At 32.3% G+C, this 16,046-nt stretch overlaps 1 protein-coding gene across 4 annotated transcripts in view; it reads right to left on the bottom strand.

Moving 5' to 3' along the window:
• The window catches only part of LOC144965345 (uncharacterized), a 56,020-nt gene that overhangs the window by 10,674 nt on the left and 29,300 nt on the right, over nucleotides 1–16,046 (bottom strand). For 2 of the 4 annotated variants that reach the window (XM_078900589.1, XM_078900591.1), the window contains exons 9-17: nucleotides 15,710–15,792; nucleotides 15,104–15,232; nucleotides 11,959–12,081; nucleotides 10,561–10,659; nucleotides 7,962–8,096; nucleotides 7,354–7,482; nucleotides 6,016–6,127; nucleotides 3,946–4,020; nucleotides 1,156–1,366 (exon numbers count right to left, since the gene is read on the bottom strand). In XM_078900589.1, coding sequence (XP_078756715.1) covers nucleotides 1,156–1,366; nucleotides 3,946–4,020; nucleotides 6,016–6,127; nucleotides 7,354–7,482; nucleotides 7,962–8,096; nucleotides 10,561–10,659; nucleotides 11,959–12,081; nucleotides 15,104–15,232; nucleotides 15,710–15,792 — 1,096 coding nt within the window. The remainder of the gene's footprint in view (nucleotides 1–1,155; nucleotides 1,367–3,945; nucleotides 4,021–6,015; nucleotides 6,128–7,353; nucleotides 7,483–7,961; nucleotides 8,097–10,560; nucleotides 10,660–11,958; nucleotides 12,082–15,103; nucleotides 15,233–15,709; nucleotides 15,793–16,046) is intronic. The other 2 variants (XM_078900592.1, XM_078900590.1) reach the window with 1 other exon arrangement.

Genomic DNA, 16,046 nt, shown 5'->3' with positions numbered 1-16,046 from the left:
ACAAAAAAAAAGAGAATAGCCCTCACAAATTCACAAAAGTGTGACTTATGTGTCATGGCTACAATGCTGAAAGCCAAGTTAGGTAAATGAATGCATTCTGTTTAACAAACGCTTAATAATTTATCATTAATGAACTGAAATATCCAAAAATAATTGATAATAACTAGTTTACTGTTGAACTCTGGAAAGACACATATTAAAAAACTGGCCAAAAGAAAACTTGTCCTTCAAATATTGACCGATTTAAATGACTCTCATCTTGGCAAAAACTATCAAACATGATACTTTGCCATGTCCCAGGTTTGAGAGTTTTTGCAAAGATGAGGGTCATATAAATCGATCGATATTTGAAGAACAAGTTTTTTGGCCAAACTTTTAAATGCATGATAATAACAAGAAATGAAGTGAGTAGGAAAATCCAGAAGACAATCGAGAATAAAAATGTTCATCGTGATGGGGGCTCTAACCCGCAACCTTACTTGTACGACAACTCCACCTGGCTGGGGAGAGCTTGGCTCTACTGTCTGAACTATCCACCACTCCAAAAAAATTAATTGTTTGAATTTCTAGTTTTTTTTCAAAATAGCCATGAAACCATCCAAAATTTTGTTGACGTGGCACAAAGCCCTACACAAAATTCTTTAAGTTTGAAAAGGTAAATTGCTTTTAAAATTTGCTCACCAATATTGGATATCATTTATTAACAAAAACATGATTTAGATATCAATAGACAGGGAAACTACAAGATTTTAATCTAAATAAATGCATTACTTTGAACGAAAATATAAAAGGGAGAATTAAGCAAAGGATGAATATGTAGATAATGAAATATAAAGTGGTATAGACAGCATTTTTCACTTTAAATTTACAAGACTAGAAATGTTTTAGATAATTTAGTGCCATAAAAGTGTGGTGTTGACATGATTGGCTGAACAATATATTATATATATATATATATATATATATATATATATATATATATATATATATATATATATATATATATATATATATATATATATATATATATATATATATATATATATATATATATATATATATATATAAAAGAGATATTACAGAAAGCTGATGCCATCAAGATAAACAATTTTTAAAAAAGGACAACTTTGCCCTTACGCCATTGCTAAAACCTACCCCTCTGTTCCATGCGGTTGTATCTTAGCACCCATTGGTCCAACAATAGATTATAATAGCGAGGCTGTTCAAAGTATCTCAGGTAACGATGTGTGTGGGGCGTGGGAAAGAGGCGTTGGAAATTCCCCTTCCTGCTATCCTCGTCAATTGCTTCACAGAGATGCCTCATGTCATCAGGTGTGATTGTGTCAAGGATTGTCTGCATAACTTGCTGTTGGAGATCAATTTTACATGTATATAAAAGCAGATCCAATAATGGATGGACAGATGTATGAACAGATGGATAAATGAATGAACAGATAGATGAACAGATGAATGGATTGATTGAAGCATTGTTGGATCAAAAAGTTGATGATAGATAATAGGAACATTAGATAGATTTAAGGATGTATCAATGATAGCACGTAGGTTAATTGTGGAGAAAAAAATTGGTAAAATATCTCACAACATTCTGCGTTGATACTTTTTCTTATCATATTGAAAAACAAATTATGTTAAAATAGAAAAAATTGATATGAAGAAGAGTTGGCAAAACTGCATGAAAAACCCTTTAAAATATTTGATTGCATTATTATTGGTGAACTAAAATTCAATTATTATTTAAATACACATCAGAAAATAATATTTTCATTTCAAGTAAGATTTTAAAATATAAATATTTGTCAAAATCAATTAGTTAATCGCTAGTTCATTGTCTTAAATTATTTGTGGAATGGAGAAATAAAAATTTGGTGGTTGAAGAATCAGATGGAGTCATTTTTTGTTTAATTTGCTTGTTTGAATCAACTGTTTTCCTTCTTTATTTCTTTATTTCTTTCTTCTTTTCCATAAATTTCATTTGATTTTCAATGTTTAAAAGGCAACAAATTGTGAAGATAAAATGCACAATACAACACAAATGTTTTGTATTGTATTTAATTGAAAAAAATGTACAGTTAAAACCAGTTAAACAAAAATTCAAGAAACAAAGTTACTTGTTTCAGTCTAAAAATATCATAGTTACTAAATTTGAGAATAACATCATACATGAGAATCACAGTTGTATGTAATCATTATCAGCCTTCTGTCATATAATTGAAAGATGACACTTAACTCTTGGAATTGTGTCATATTTAATTGTCACACGTAATATCATAATAATTGTAGAAAAGAAAAATTCATATATTCAAAAATTCATATTCATTCACAATTTGGTAACATGAAGCATTTCAAAATTTTATCTTTTTGCTTCTACAGTGAAAAACTTCAATTCAGCATTGATCATTATTTTGTCATAAAGCTTGATGTCCTGTGTCTGGTTCATCTCGACACAACATTGAATTCTTGCAGAGGATCACATATGTTGTTTTTTTTCTAAACTAGTATGGGAAATTGGAAGGCCTCCCCAAACTATAAAATTTCATTCTTTTTCTCTGATTTTTTTCTTCAGTGATAACAACACCACAAGTGATAAGTGAGAGGTAAACATTGACTAAATAGTTCCTTTTCACCTTTGATTAAAAATGTGATCAAATACATCATGACACACAGATAAAATGTGAAAATACGATATCTTTGTTACAATATCTATTATTTACCAATACATTGTCTCAATCTGGAGATTTGAACTGGTGTTAAAAATATATATTATGAATAAAATCAACAAATGAATGACAACTCCGCTAAAAACAAAAACAAAAAAATTAATTAAAAAGTATTTAACAAAATATGAATTGTAAAGAGAAAATAAGTTCTAGTTTTGGAGTTCTAGTTTTGGGGTTTTAAAAAACTATATGGCAACCATGGAGTCACGAAACACAGGAGAGGGCACTCGGCTTTTGAGACGTGCTGCTGCCATGGAATTCAGGGCTAACCGCAAATGTACTATATGTGTATTTGTCTGCCCTTCCCTTCTGCATATAGCACAGAAACAATATTGCCGCACCTTCCAAATTCATTATGCATACAAAGCACTCTCAACCCCGCTTCTCTCTTCTTCTCATTTAATTTGTGTACTGAATAAAAGCCAGAAGTTTTGGGGTTTTTTCAATTGCCATTGTCAATGGACATAAATGAGATAATGATAACAATAATGATGATGATGATGATTGATGATGATGATGATAATAATAATAATGATGACATTGATACTGATGATGATGATGACGACGATGATGATGATGATAATAATAATAATAACGATGATGATGATGATGATGATGATGATGATGATGATGATGATGATGATGATGATGATGATGATGATGATGATGATGATGATGATGACAATAATAATAATAATAAAAAATGATGTATTGTGTATGTCTGTAGATGGTGTGTGTATTAAAAATATTAATACAAGTCAATATAAGAGTGAAATGATTGATATTTATGAGAAAGAATGAATGAATACTCAGAATAAATCTTAAACTGGAGTAATCTGAATAATGATCAGATTTAATTTAATATATCTATCAATTTTCTTCTCTTTAAATGAAGTATTTATTGCAGTTAATCATTCTTCCTCCTACATACTAACTACAGTACTAATAAACTAGGTTCTCACTCTCCAACATGCCATCAGTTTTTTCATGACGATAGTGCAGTGCACGGCACGAGTCTGTCTCACCCGCAGCGTCGCTCAGCTAGTTATAACTTATCACTGGCTGAGCGACGTGCACACTGAGTGCTCTCTTCCGTAGAATATTTCCTCCATGATGGTAACTCTATAAAACATTAACTGTAAAAAAGTTGATCTCATTTTAAGTCAAATATAAAACTTTTAAAAAAAGAACAAAAACCTTTACACACTCTGTAGCGATTCGTCATTGCATAATGAATATATCCTGTAAAACTTGTCTTATATGCATATTTGTGACTTTTGTCCTGTCAATAAAAGACAAGGTTACAGGTACCACAGAAAATAATATATAGTCATTTTAAAAAGAAACTAGACAGTTTGTATTTACTATTTTCTCACATAAGAGAAAAGAAATTGGTGCATGATATATATTTTTAAAAAGTAGACAAATTTTCCTTTCTATTGATGGATCGCGTGCCTTTATTGACACAAATGAGGAGCAGATGTGGGCCGCCCAATTTGTCGGTACCAAAGTTACATTTTGTAAATGCGAGCATAAAATGTAAATTTCAGATAATAATTTCACATAAGCATTGCTATGTAGTAGTTGCCACACCAAATGTTCAAGCTCAGTGAGCGTGGCTTTAAATATCATAACCCGTAATTCCACCAAAGCTTATCACTCCATACAAAGATGTTCGACTGAATGAGCATGTGAACTCCAAGGTCTGGGATCAGAATATGTGGGCTACATTTTTTTGAAGTTGATTCTAGAGACAAAGAAGATTTGGATTTCATGCTATTGACATCGAGTTGAACGTTTCAATCATGAAAGCAACATTGAAGTAACACATCAAGGATATGGATCTTTAATAGTGTGGGGAGTGATAATTGGTAGCAGAAACAACTGAGATAATACGTATCAACCAAAGGTTCAACTCAGACCTACATATGTCAGAGATATTCTTGAACCAATCGTCATCCTGTTTATTCTGAATCAGAATAATTAAGTAGTGATATTCCAGCATAACTTTTACTTCTAATCAATTAGTGCTCGACAAATATCTGTTTTCCTAAACAATTCAAATGTAAGGGTGATGAACCCATGGTCAGTTGTTTTACCTGACATGAATCCCATGGAACATATGTGGGATTCTATGAAAAGAAAGCTAAAAAAAAATGATTTCGTCAGAATAAATACAATTTGGAATGATTTACCAGCAGAAACAGCCCACCAGCAAAGAGTTGTGGCATTGATCAATTCATACAAAATACTGAAGTGTGTCTTGTGTGATGATTTGTGTGATGATCACCTTAAAAAAAATTTGATGATTTCAATTTTGTGCTCAATTTTGCAAAATCAATTTTTTGATGCCTGGTTTTAAATATATTTTCAATGGTTTGCACTAATTAAATGAATTATACATGCGCAAAAAAAACTACTTTTGAGTAGTTTCCGAATATGTATATGTCCTTGCATTTATTCCAACCAGTGTTGAACTACTGGCAAAAACAAACTGTCTAGTTTCTTAAGAAATAAATATCACTAAATACAAATTACCATGAGGCAACAATAACACTTAATTCATAAAATTTGACTTTAGTGTTAATCTTATTTCAGTATGCTTTGTAATGGCAAAATATATCAACAAAGATATATAATAAGTCATATCAGACATTTTGAACTTTTCTAAAATAGTGTTGAAGCAGATGAAAAAAGATTAAATTTGATATATATATTTTGGAAACAATCAAGCTCATTATGTATGACTTTGTACATCAGTATAGGCATCTATAAATTTTGAAACAATCTGAGAATAGGGTATTTGAATGGTCAGTGAGGACATGTTTTTTCTATGCCATACTTTTTATAGATATTATGAAAGATACATACCATAAGATAAAAATGTTTATTCGGCACAGCACCAAGACAATTAGTAATAAATCATTTTTTTCATTGCTAATCATGCAAATCAAACCATTAAAAAGATACAAATTATACAAATCATTGTTTACCATTTGCTATCATTTTTTAATCCACACGTGTTAATCATGTATGATCACTTCCTATATTAAAAACGTTTTGTTGTTATTTTTCTCTGTTATTCTCTTCTTCTTTTTTTTTCTGATGGAAAGTCGTTTTTCTCAAACAGCATGTCAAAATTATCTTTTAAATCCTGAATGTGACGAATTTCAAAATAATACAATAGCTGTCTAACCTCAAAGTCTTGTTAGTATTCTTACTTAATGATTTGTCAGTGCAGGATATGTAAAACAACCAAGTAAATAATCTCCCTTACCTCATCTTGGTACTTCTGACAATAATAAGCATGTTTGGCCCTTTCATCCGGTGCTAGCTGGTTGGTAAACAATCTCTTATCCATACAGTGTTTATTCAAAGGGTGGTGAGCACTGTGATATAGATTAGAGAGGAAAATTGATCGTTAACAAGCAAATATGATAATTTAATGGTCTGGTAACAAAACCATGTTTGCTTGCACAAAACTTTCACAAAAAAATCTTTTTTCTCTTTACTAATAAAATCAAACGTAACCCCAGGGAAAAACGGCTGAAAACCTAATCATGAGAAATTTGTAAAACCTTTGCATGATGAATGTTACACAAAAATGGTGAGAAGGACTAGAAATTCCTGGGACACATACTTAGTAGTCAAAACTACATCAGCAGTATAAATAAAATGTACAAGACTGATTATGTACTGACATTGACACAAAATCTCAACATTACCCTTCGCTGACATTGCCTGATGCAACCTATTCTATATGTATGTTTGTTTTTAAGGGTTTTACGGCACTTGCAACACATTTAGGTCATTTCAGAGCCAGGAAAGAGGAATAAAATGGGATAGTCGAAAAGGTTATAGATTTACAATTGAAAGCACACAGAAAAATTAAAACAAATAGGAAGGGAATCTACTAATTTTAAGGGCTTGTAAACTTTGGTACCCTTAAATTAAAATTTCGGTATTCAAAACTCATCAGCAGTATTGCATGGATATTAATTAAAATCAAAACTAGATGTTTGCCTCTGTGTTCTTGTGCAGTATTATCATATCGGTACTTGATTTTCTTGATTTATTGTTAGTTTTGGTAAATGGCATTTGAGCACTTTTTACAATCAAAACAATGACAATACACATTGGAGAGTGAAAGTGTAGCTGGGATACCCTCTGTAACCAGGAGGAATACATATTCTAACATCTTCTCTCAGGGACTGGTCCACGCATCACACTATTATGTATTCACGGGTCTCACCACGCAATCCTTTTTCCACCATCTTGAAAACCCCGGAATAATGACACCCCTGGATAATGACATAATTTTCCGGTCCTGGGCGATGTCGTTATCCAGGGGTTGCACTGTATACATTTGACTGTTTCCCTCCCAGCCAAAAACTATAGCCAGGGTCAGGACAGAACTAAGTAATCTCATTCCCAGACAAAGACAGAAAGCAATTGGAAAACAAATGTAGGGGAGTAGAAGACATAGAAAGTACCTTCCTGCCTACTATGGGCACCCAGATTCTATATATTTCCTAAGGGAATAAATCCTTAACTGTATCTTCTAATAAATGCTTGCCATTAAGATGTGAAGGGGCCTACAAATGTGAAAACTTGCCTAAAATCTCCAGAGGAACCATTGGTGCTGACATCTCTTTCGTCAGGTATCATGAAACCTGCTATATTCATCAAGTCTTTTATCATACCACCTTTGATGTTGATATCCAGTTGAGAATTTGAATGCAAGCTGGTGAGATAAAATAAAACTGGCTTTGATCCCCTATTTATAAAAATATTTTGTAAAACCTCATTGTAATTTAAATAAGGCATTCAATTCGATTTTCATCCATTTTCTTTGACTCAAAAAGGATGATCATATTCAACAAGCGTAAAATACAAGTTCGTGATGCCATTTTAAATTCAGGTTTGGCACATTATAGATTGTGATTTTTTTTTCATTGTGTGTTTCTTTAAAGCCTGCCCCCACTTATTGCATGAGACAAAACACACAGTATAATGCAATGACTTATAAAGCAATTGCATGCTCAGGTGCGCATTACATACTTTGAGTGAGATAAGAAATAAATATCTGCCACATAACCAAAAGAAAATAAATTCTTTGCGTGCCTTTTTTTTTTTTGTTGTTAACCTTTTAAAATATGTATTTTGTTTAATAAAAATTGGCAGATTAAAAAAAATTAAAAAATTATGATCATTCAAAATCACCTCGGTGAAATGTTAACCTCCAGGATCCAAGGTTTGAGACTTTCATCCAAGAGAATATCAAAACCAAATAGTTCATGAGCAACATATCGACTTCGACAGTTGGACTTTGTCATGCTGTTAATACTTGCATCTCCACTGAAAAAAAATTAATTAAAAAATCACTTTAAAATAAACCATTTATCTTTATTAAAATTTCAAGTTAATCAGTAAAATCAGTGAGTGATTTCCCTATCATTTTACGACAACATTATTCTAAGTTAAGGCTAAAAAAAGTTAAGAACGGTGGCAATAAAGCCAATCTAATTGGCAGATTATGTATATTCAACAACATTTCTCTTTAATGTACATGGCGAATAAAACTAACTTAATTTTTGACTCTTTAGTTTTTGCTTTGATCTTGCTGTATCCCCCGTGCCACCCACTGTGCATCTTCCCCTGTCGCCCATTCCACTCCCCTGATCACAGGCAAATCACTGATAACAGGGAACTTCACCTGTCACAAGTGATTAATTACCTGCACCTTCGTCAGTTGAAACAAGGGGAGGTAAGCGAGGTCCGAAAACAAGGGTGATATTGTCAAAAAAATGCATAAGAAATGCACTCCTTATATCATTTAATACTGGAAACCTATGTGTCACACACAATTTCTTCTTATTTTTTAAAAATATTTTAAATTTCTGTCGTAATTATATATATTTTTGTGAAGTGCCAATTGGATTATGAAGCAGATAAGAATATTTCAAATTAGTGAGGGAAATTGTTCTGTCCACCGTATATCATTGATTAAAATATTTTTAAAACATGTTTTGTCACCATGAGGGTCATATTTTCTTACACCCTAAAATAATTCAATAAATTTGCAATTAGTATGTCCATGAAGTACGCTTAATTCACACAAAATAAAAAAGTTATGATTATTTAAAATCTGGGCAATCCATTGTGTGAAATAACATTATTATTTTTGGTTGAGTGATTTTATTTTTATATTAATTTTATTTGTGGCACTGAAATAATTTTTTTTGTACTACAGACAAGGATGGAACATTCTCTTGAAACTCAAATAACAAAAGTAAATAATCTATGTAGACTTTGTGGCAAAAGATGTTTGAAAAGAGGAGGTGGGAGAAGCAACTTAAAACGATAAAGAAAAAATTGCATGACATGAAAGAATGTAAAGAAAGCATCATCGGATCAGTTAGAAAAGCAATACAACATGTTTTAGATCAGAATAAAATTGTCATTTCAAGGTGGCCGCTTCATTGCCAATCACTGCCACAAATACATAAACAAAGTAATTTACAGAGACCTTACAAAGACAGCTATACATGCAGTTAGAACAAACACCCAAAGAGACACCCTAATCACGAAAATAATTCAACTTGAGATCAAATATAATACTTTAAATGACAGCTACAGAGATGTACATAAATTAGTATCCCATTCAAATCCCATGTCATCAGAAGAAATTAAAAGAGCAGAGGAAGCCATCGCAAGGTATTTGCAGAATTACAGAGAAGCATTCCCTCACTCAATTACCCCCAAATTACATATATTGGAAATGCACTGCATTGACTGGTTGAAACGATATAAGATAAATTTAGGATTCCATGGCGAGCAAGGTGGTGTCATCAAGTGAATCTTATTCATAAGGACTGATTGGATATCAGTTTTATAAGACACACACTAACACGTACCTTCCAGTCATCACTGTGACTGGCTAATTTGTGGACAGGATACTGGTGGATTTGATAAGGAGTTACCACAATATAAGACCTCTCACAGGACTGCTAGATCTGAACAGGCCATAAAACTTACATACACTTTTTCCTCATTCTCTCCTGCTTCTGATTATCCCAAAATTATTTGCCTGTACGGTGACTTATGCTATTTATTCACATGTTTCTTACCAATTATAGTTATGATCTTGCATTGAATTATAGTACAATTCATGGAGAGTGGCGTTGCAAAACCATTAGGTTCATAGCCATACAAATGGTATGACAATATTCTTTACATTATGAAGAACAAGAATATATGAATAAGAAAAAGTTACGTCAACAGATTATTGAGCAACGATTATTTGAAAATATCAATAAAATGCAGAATTAGAGAGAAAAAATACAGGTAGCGAAAATGCCGATGTCCGTAGCATGATGAGTCATCGACCTGTCAAAACTTGATTAATTACCCTCCCACCGGTGGAGCGCTCAAACTAAAAGTTCGAGTTTTAGTCGCCGTGTGTATGACATGTCATTACTTGCCAATAACAACACTTAACATGTAGGACGTAACATGACGCCTGTTATGTGATAATACATTTTTTTTACAACTGCTGTTAATGACCAGGTACTCCTTTCACACATGTGTACGATAAGAGAATGTGAGTAAAGAGCCTTTCCCAAGGACTCAACTATGCACATCCGATCCAAAGGTGAGTGTCATACCACAAGACCAATAATTTGCACAAACAGATGTTGACAATTGCCTGTCACTCTTTGAACAGGATAGCAGTCTAAAGCCAATAATTAATACCAATTCACAATGGGACTCAGTTACCCTTTCACTGCTGAGTGGACAATGATGCCTGAAATGTACCTACCTGATAATAGTCTTAACTACTAGATCCTTGACAGAATCCCACACCATCGTTGTGTTGATTCCCTGTCTCTTCATGAAATTCCATAAAGACTTCAGGCTCCTAGTTAAATATATAAGACAAAAATGAGCCTAAATTCGAACCTGCATAGCAAAATTAATATCAAATTTCGGGATCAACTAGACTTTTGGACAAAAGATCAACACCTCTCCAGATCAAAAACTCTACTGATCCACTGGGGAGCTGGAGAAAACACACGTGTATCAAATCAGAAATGTATTCAATAAACATTTTTTAAAACAACAAAAAACAAAAACAAAAACCCTAGAAAAACTAAAATGACAAGTGAGTCAGAAAATCGAATTCAAGAACACAACTTACGCTCTTGTTGTTACTTCCTGACAGTATAGGCTTTTACGCCAAACCCCCCCCCCCCCCCCCCCCCCCTCCAAACAAAAAAACCAGGTTAAGATTCCCCATATCACTTCAATTGGAACCGAATCCACAACAAAAATTGAGAAAAACATGGAAAAGAAAACTATAAAAATTCTTTGTTCATGTATCATATATCTTTACTCTAAGTAAACTCCATTCTGACTGTGCAAAGTAGTCCATTTATTTTACTTTCTATAGACACGAGGTCCTAAGGTATAAAATGATATTGGACCTAAAATGGAGAATAAAAACTTTAAAACTGCTAGTAAAAACAGTTGTCAAAAACAAAATAAAATCAATTATTAAATCAATTTGTTAATTTGAAAATTGTTTAGATGAATAATATAATACAAGCACACACACACACACACACACACACACACACACACACACACACAAACACACACACATACAGACACAAACACACAAATTTAATCAAACACCGTTTCAGGCCAATATCCCTCGATCATTCAAGAGACAGTAAAACTTATACTGTTATATTTAAACTAGACACCTCTAGATTTCGATAAACTTATAACTTAACAATAATTTCATTTGTACAACCCATTCCCCTTCCTCAACTCTTGCTTTCACATTACCTTGTAGAATCTAAGCTAAAAGACACCTATTACTTACGGACATCTTTGATGATGATGATGATGATGGTGATGATGATGATGATGATGATGATGATGATGATGATGATGATGATGATGATGATGAGGATGATGATGATAATAATGCTAATAATAATGCTAATAATAATAATAATAATAATAATAATAATAATAATAATAATAATAATAATAATAATAATAATAATAGTAATAACAAATATTTAATTGAAAACGTTAGTACATAATTACATCAATAAATATACATAATATCAATAAAATAATTATGAAAATAACAACTCGAAAAAAAAGAAATTCAAATAAAATCGATGACCTACACAAGCATCCTCACCATTTGTGCCCCTGGCATACGTTGTTGTCTGTATTACTCTGATAGCTGGAGTTCTTTTTGTTGATGCTGTAGTTAGTGAGATGCATGTACTTGTTGCTGAGCGACTTCATGGAAGAGGAATACCTTGTAAATGCACAACAACACTTAATCATGTTGCGTAGTTAGAGACAGTCTTGTTTATTTTTGAGGAATTAAAAACAATCACTGGATTTCACACCACTGAACCGTCTTCCAAAAACACATTTGACTTTATGAGATTTTTTTTTTTTGTTCTAGGTTACTCATTAACATAAGTAAAAGCAACTTAGACTCAATGAGACAAGATGAGAACAAGCATTGGCAGTCCAATCAACTTAATCTTCTCACTTGCCCAATGTGTCCTTTTTTAGGGTTCAACTAATGATTCAGCAACTTACATACTAAAGATTTATTACGAAAAATTGAATTAACTAATAATTAAAAAGTAAAAACTTTCAAAATGTGGGGGTGCCATGACCACAACCATTATTCACTGGAGTCTTCATTGCTGTCATTATTTGTTTAAATATTTTTGAAGTATTATTTTTAACCAAATGAGTCCTTAAAACATATGAATATGTGCAGTAATTGTAAGCAAACTGATTTTGTTTTCATTTTTTATTCATATAAAAACAAGTGCATCTATGTAAATATTGATATCCATACAAGAACCTCCTAAAAAGTACCGAATTCTAACAATGGTACATTCCATGTTTACTTGTCAAATTTTGCCAAATTCCGAATTAAAATTTGGCATTTAATAGACATATTGTATGATTGAAAAGTTAAAATTTCATGAGAACTTATAATCTTATTTTTCAAAAATGGCCCTGAATACAGGCTTTGATTCAATTCTGTGATAATGAAATTTTAAATATTTTTCAAAGAATCACCCTGATTTATTACAATTTTTAACTTTGCAAATTGGTACAAACGATCTTGTTTTCCAATGGTATCAATTAGCTGTAAGATTTTATAATGGGGAAGTAATAGGCAGGGGAAATTCATGAATTTGGAACATAACAAAAAGCAACAAAAGTTCTAATGAAAGCAAGCAAATTAGACATAATTTTATTCTTCCTTCATTTATAAAAATATACTGATGCACAAAACACAGTGTTGAAAAGGCGAGCTTTTAGTCCTCTACCTGCGCCGCGGTCAAGAGGTCATTCACTCCATCAAATTCCCGACCAGTGCAACGGGTTATCTCCCGTGATACTTAACAGATTTGTTACTGATATCTGGTTAAATTACAATCGCTTTTGCACAACCACAGTCGATTTTACCAATTCAAACAAATTGGCAAGACATTGAGAAAACTTTGAATCTGTATTTTGGTATCAAACACTCTATCATTAGAATTATTGTCTTTGAGATATTTTGCATTATATCAGCACAATTTCGATTATAGTTTGTTAAATTTAATTTATTGATTGCATTATTATAAGCAAACAAACCGATAGAAACTCTTAAAACTTGCTCTAACCCATGGAGGAATAAAGTAACCTTTCATTCATTCCCTCACAATTTGTGCGTCGCTCTTAGTTCTTTGATAATATGCGATAACATCTTGGTGCAGCTGTCCGATTTGTTACGCTTTGATCATTGCTGGTTCAGAGGCATATGGATTCTGTTCAAAATGTCTTTATCACACAAGTTATATTCAACAGGTGCTCACATGAGATTAGCTTAATATTATATGAACACATTTATACCGGCTTTTAGTTCCACTAATTACAAATGTGGTCAATAAAGAACACTTGAATAAAGTCCGAGTCGTTTCATATTTAAGTTGTATATATTTGAAGTTTACTTCCCAGGTTAAAATATTGTTTCAGTACTTTGTGGGTAAAAAAAGAAACCTTGTATAGTTTGTAATTATTATGATGCAATGATCAATATCATGATTATTTAAGGGTGATCATTTTAACCATTCGTGATACAAACACGACTTAATGAAGGGACAAAGGATAAATAGTAACCATGTCATAAAGAAATGCATATATATATATATATATACAACCCAGTCCTATAAAAACATGCAATGTTACAGAAACACCAAGAAACTTTAACACATCTCTGCCACTCCTAGAAGTACAAAATCCAGACAAGCCTGGGCCTATGAGCTGGAGAGGTATGGGATGCGCTGGCAGGAGATGGAAAGACTTGCCTACTTCAGAAGAGGACGAAAAAGTTTCACTGGTGGTCCATACCCACTGTGGGATGAGGACTGAAGAGAGAGAACAATTTAGTCATCTTGCAATCTCTCTTTGTGACATATTGGCCTCCGGCATGCCAAGGGCCTGGAAACACTGTTGTTCTCTTCATTTTGACATCTTATATACGTTGAATGTGAATGAATAAGAGTCTCATTTTTGTGGCCTTTTTCTACCCATGGTGAACACTACTTAACAACAAATTTTTGTTCAGTTCACAGCAACCAATCTAGTTGCACATGCCACATGCCTTGTTTTGTGCTTTTGCGCCTTGAATGCACACTTTCCATTATTATAAATCATATTTTGGTGTTGTGATTATTTAGTGTTTTTCAACTGTGATAAGATCTTTTCAAACACAGATGAAAAAAAAACAAGATTATGGAGATTGCTTTACAATGATTTTGTGCATGTATAGAACATGCATCCTTACTCATAATCAAAAAATTTTAAGCTGAGATTAACAGCTTGGATTGAATCGTAAGGTGATCCACATAATGCTATGTGGATTACTCAAGTGGTGATCTGTGTAATAAAATTCGATAACTCTCGCAAATTTCTGCTTTGGTTTGGTTGAGAAGAGAGAGATTTAATAATTTGCTATATATTGCCCTCTCCGAAGCTTATCCAAAATAACTGGACAAACAGGTATTTTACATAGCTGTGACTTTGACAAGATATACCATTATACCAGTATGTACATTGTGATTCTAAAATTTTGCCTTCATCAAGTCAAACATTTTCTAAGTTAAATAAAGCAAAGTCTAATATTGTACTATGCCAAATTCTTTTTCCAAGAGTTTGTTTGTGAAAAGGTAGCTCAGGATAGTGTTTCACATACCACACACCCTATATTTGCTTACTATAATAATAATGAGGTACTTAACTAGGTTTCAAATCACAATACTTACTTGCATGAAGCAAATCGAGCAAGCCCATCATCATACACATAAATACGTAAAGGATCATATGAGCTGACATAAACATAAACCCTCATGTCAAATTTACTGTCGTTTATAAGGTATGGTCTGGAAAGGTACCTGAGGAAGACATTAATAATCAATGCTATAATTTCTCCTCAGTTGAGGAACTCGAATAATAGACAGAAAATAACAGATGAAAAAATAAATATAAATGTTTAAATATTCCACCTTCAAAATATGCCATATTGCTTCAATAACAGTCTTAAAGAGATTTCAGTTCGGTAAAAGTCATTATTTCTAACAATCATGAGTGTGACAAAAACAATATTAATCCAAAACCAATAAGCCATAAGTTAAAGTGGTGAGTTATTCACGTGAAAACATATCTTTATATTATAGATTGTTATACATTTGTTTCACTATTCACTATTATGTAAAGTAGCATTTTGTCAAGATATATATTTAGACTCGAGTTTGACTCCTGAAATCGGCCTTTAAGTTGAATGTGTGTTACATTATAGAATGAAATGTTTTATTATTGGCAATATCTTTTTTTTCTTTTTGTCAGGATTGTTATTCTAAATGGGGGCTTACTTTTGAACAATAACAGGTCTCCGCCGTGGAATTTGAGTCCATTTACTAATGACCTTGATTCCTATACCCCTTGCAGAGGCAGGCTGGAAAAAAAAATATTAAAAAAAGAGATCATGTCAATCAAACAACAATTTTTTTAAGGATCGGAAATTTGAATGAGAATCAGAATAATACATAATTAAATGCAACTAAATATAATGATGACAAATGTGAGAAGCTGTTAAAGAAATGTAAGCATTATTATGTGTTAAAGATTGCATGTAATTTACAGAGGTATAGAAGTCGGTTTCCTGGTACATGTCAGTAGGTGAGTCAGTTGCTAAAAAGTATCTTAATA

The sequence above is a fragment of the Berghia stephanieae genome, chromosome 2 (genome assembly GCF_034508935.2).
Source record: "Berghia stephanieae isolate SIO BIC M18660-M18661 chromosome 2, UCSD_Bste_1.3, whole genome shotgun sequence".
NCBI classification, from domain to species: Eukaryota; Metazoa; Mollusca; class Gastropoda; order Nudibranchia; family Aeolidiidae; genus Berghia; species Berghia stephanieae.
Note: the sequence above shows the minus strand (reverse complement) of the source record. Positions and strands in the feature narration are given on the sequence as shown.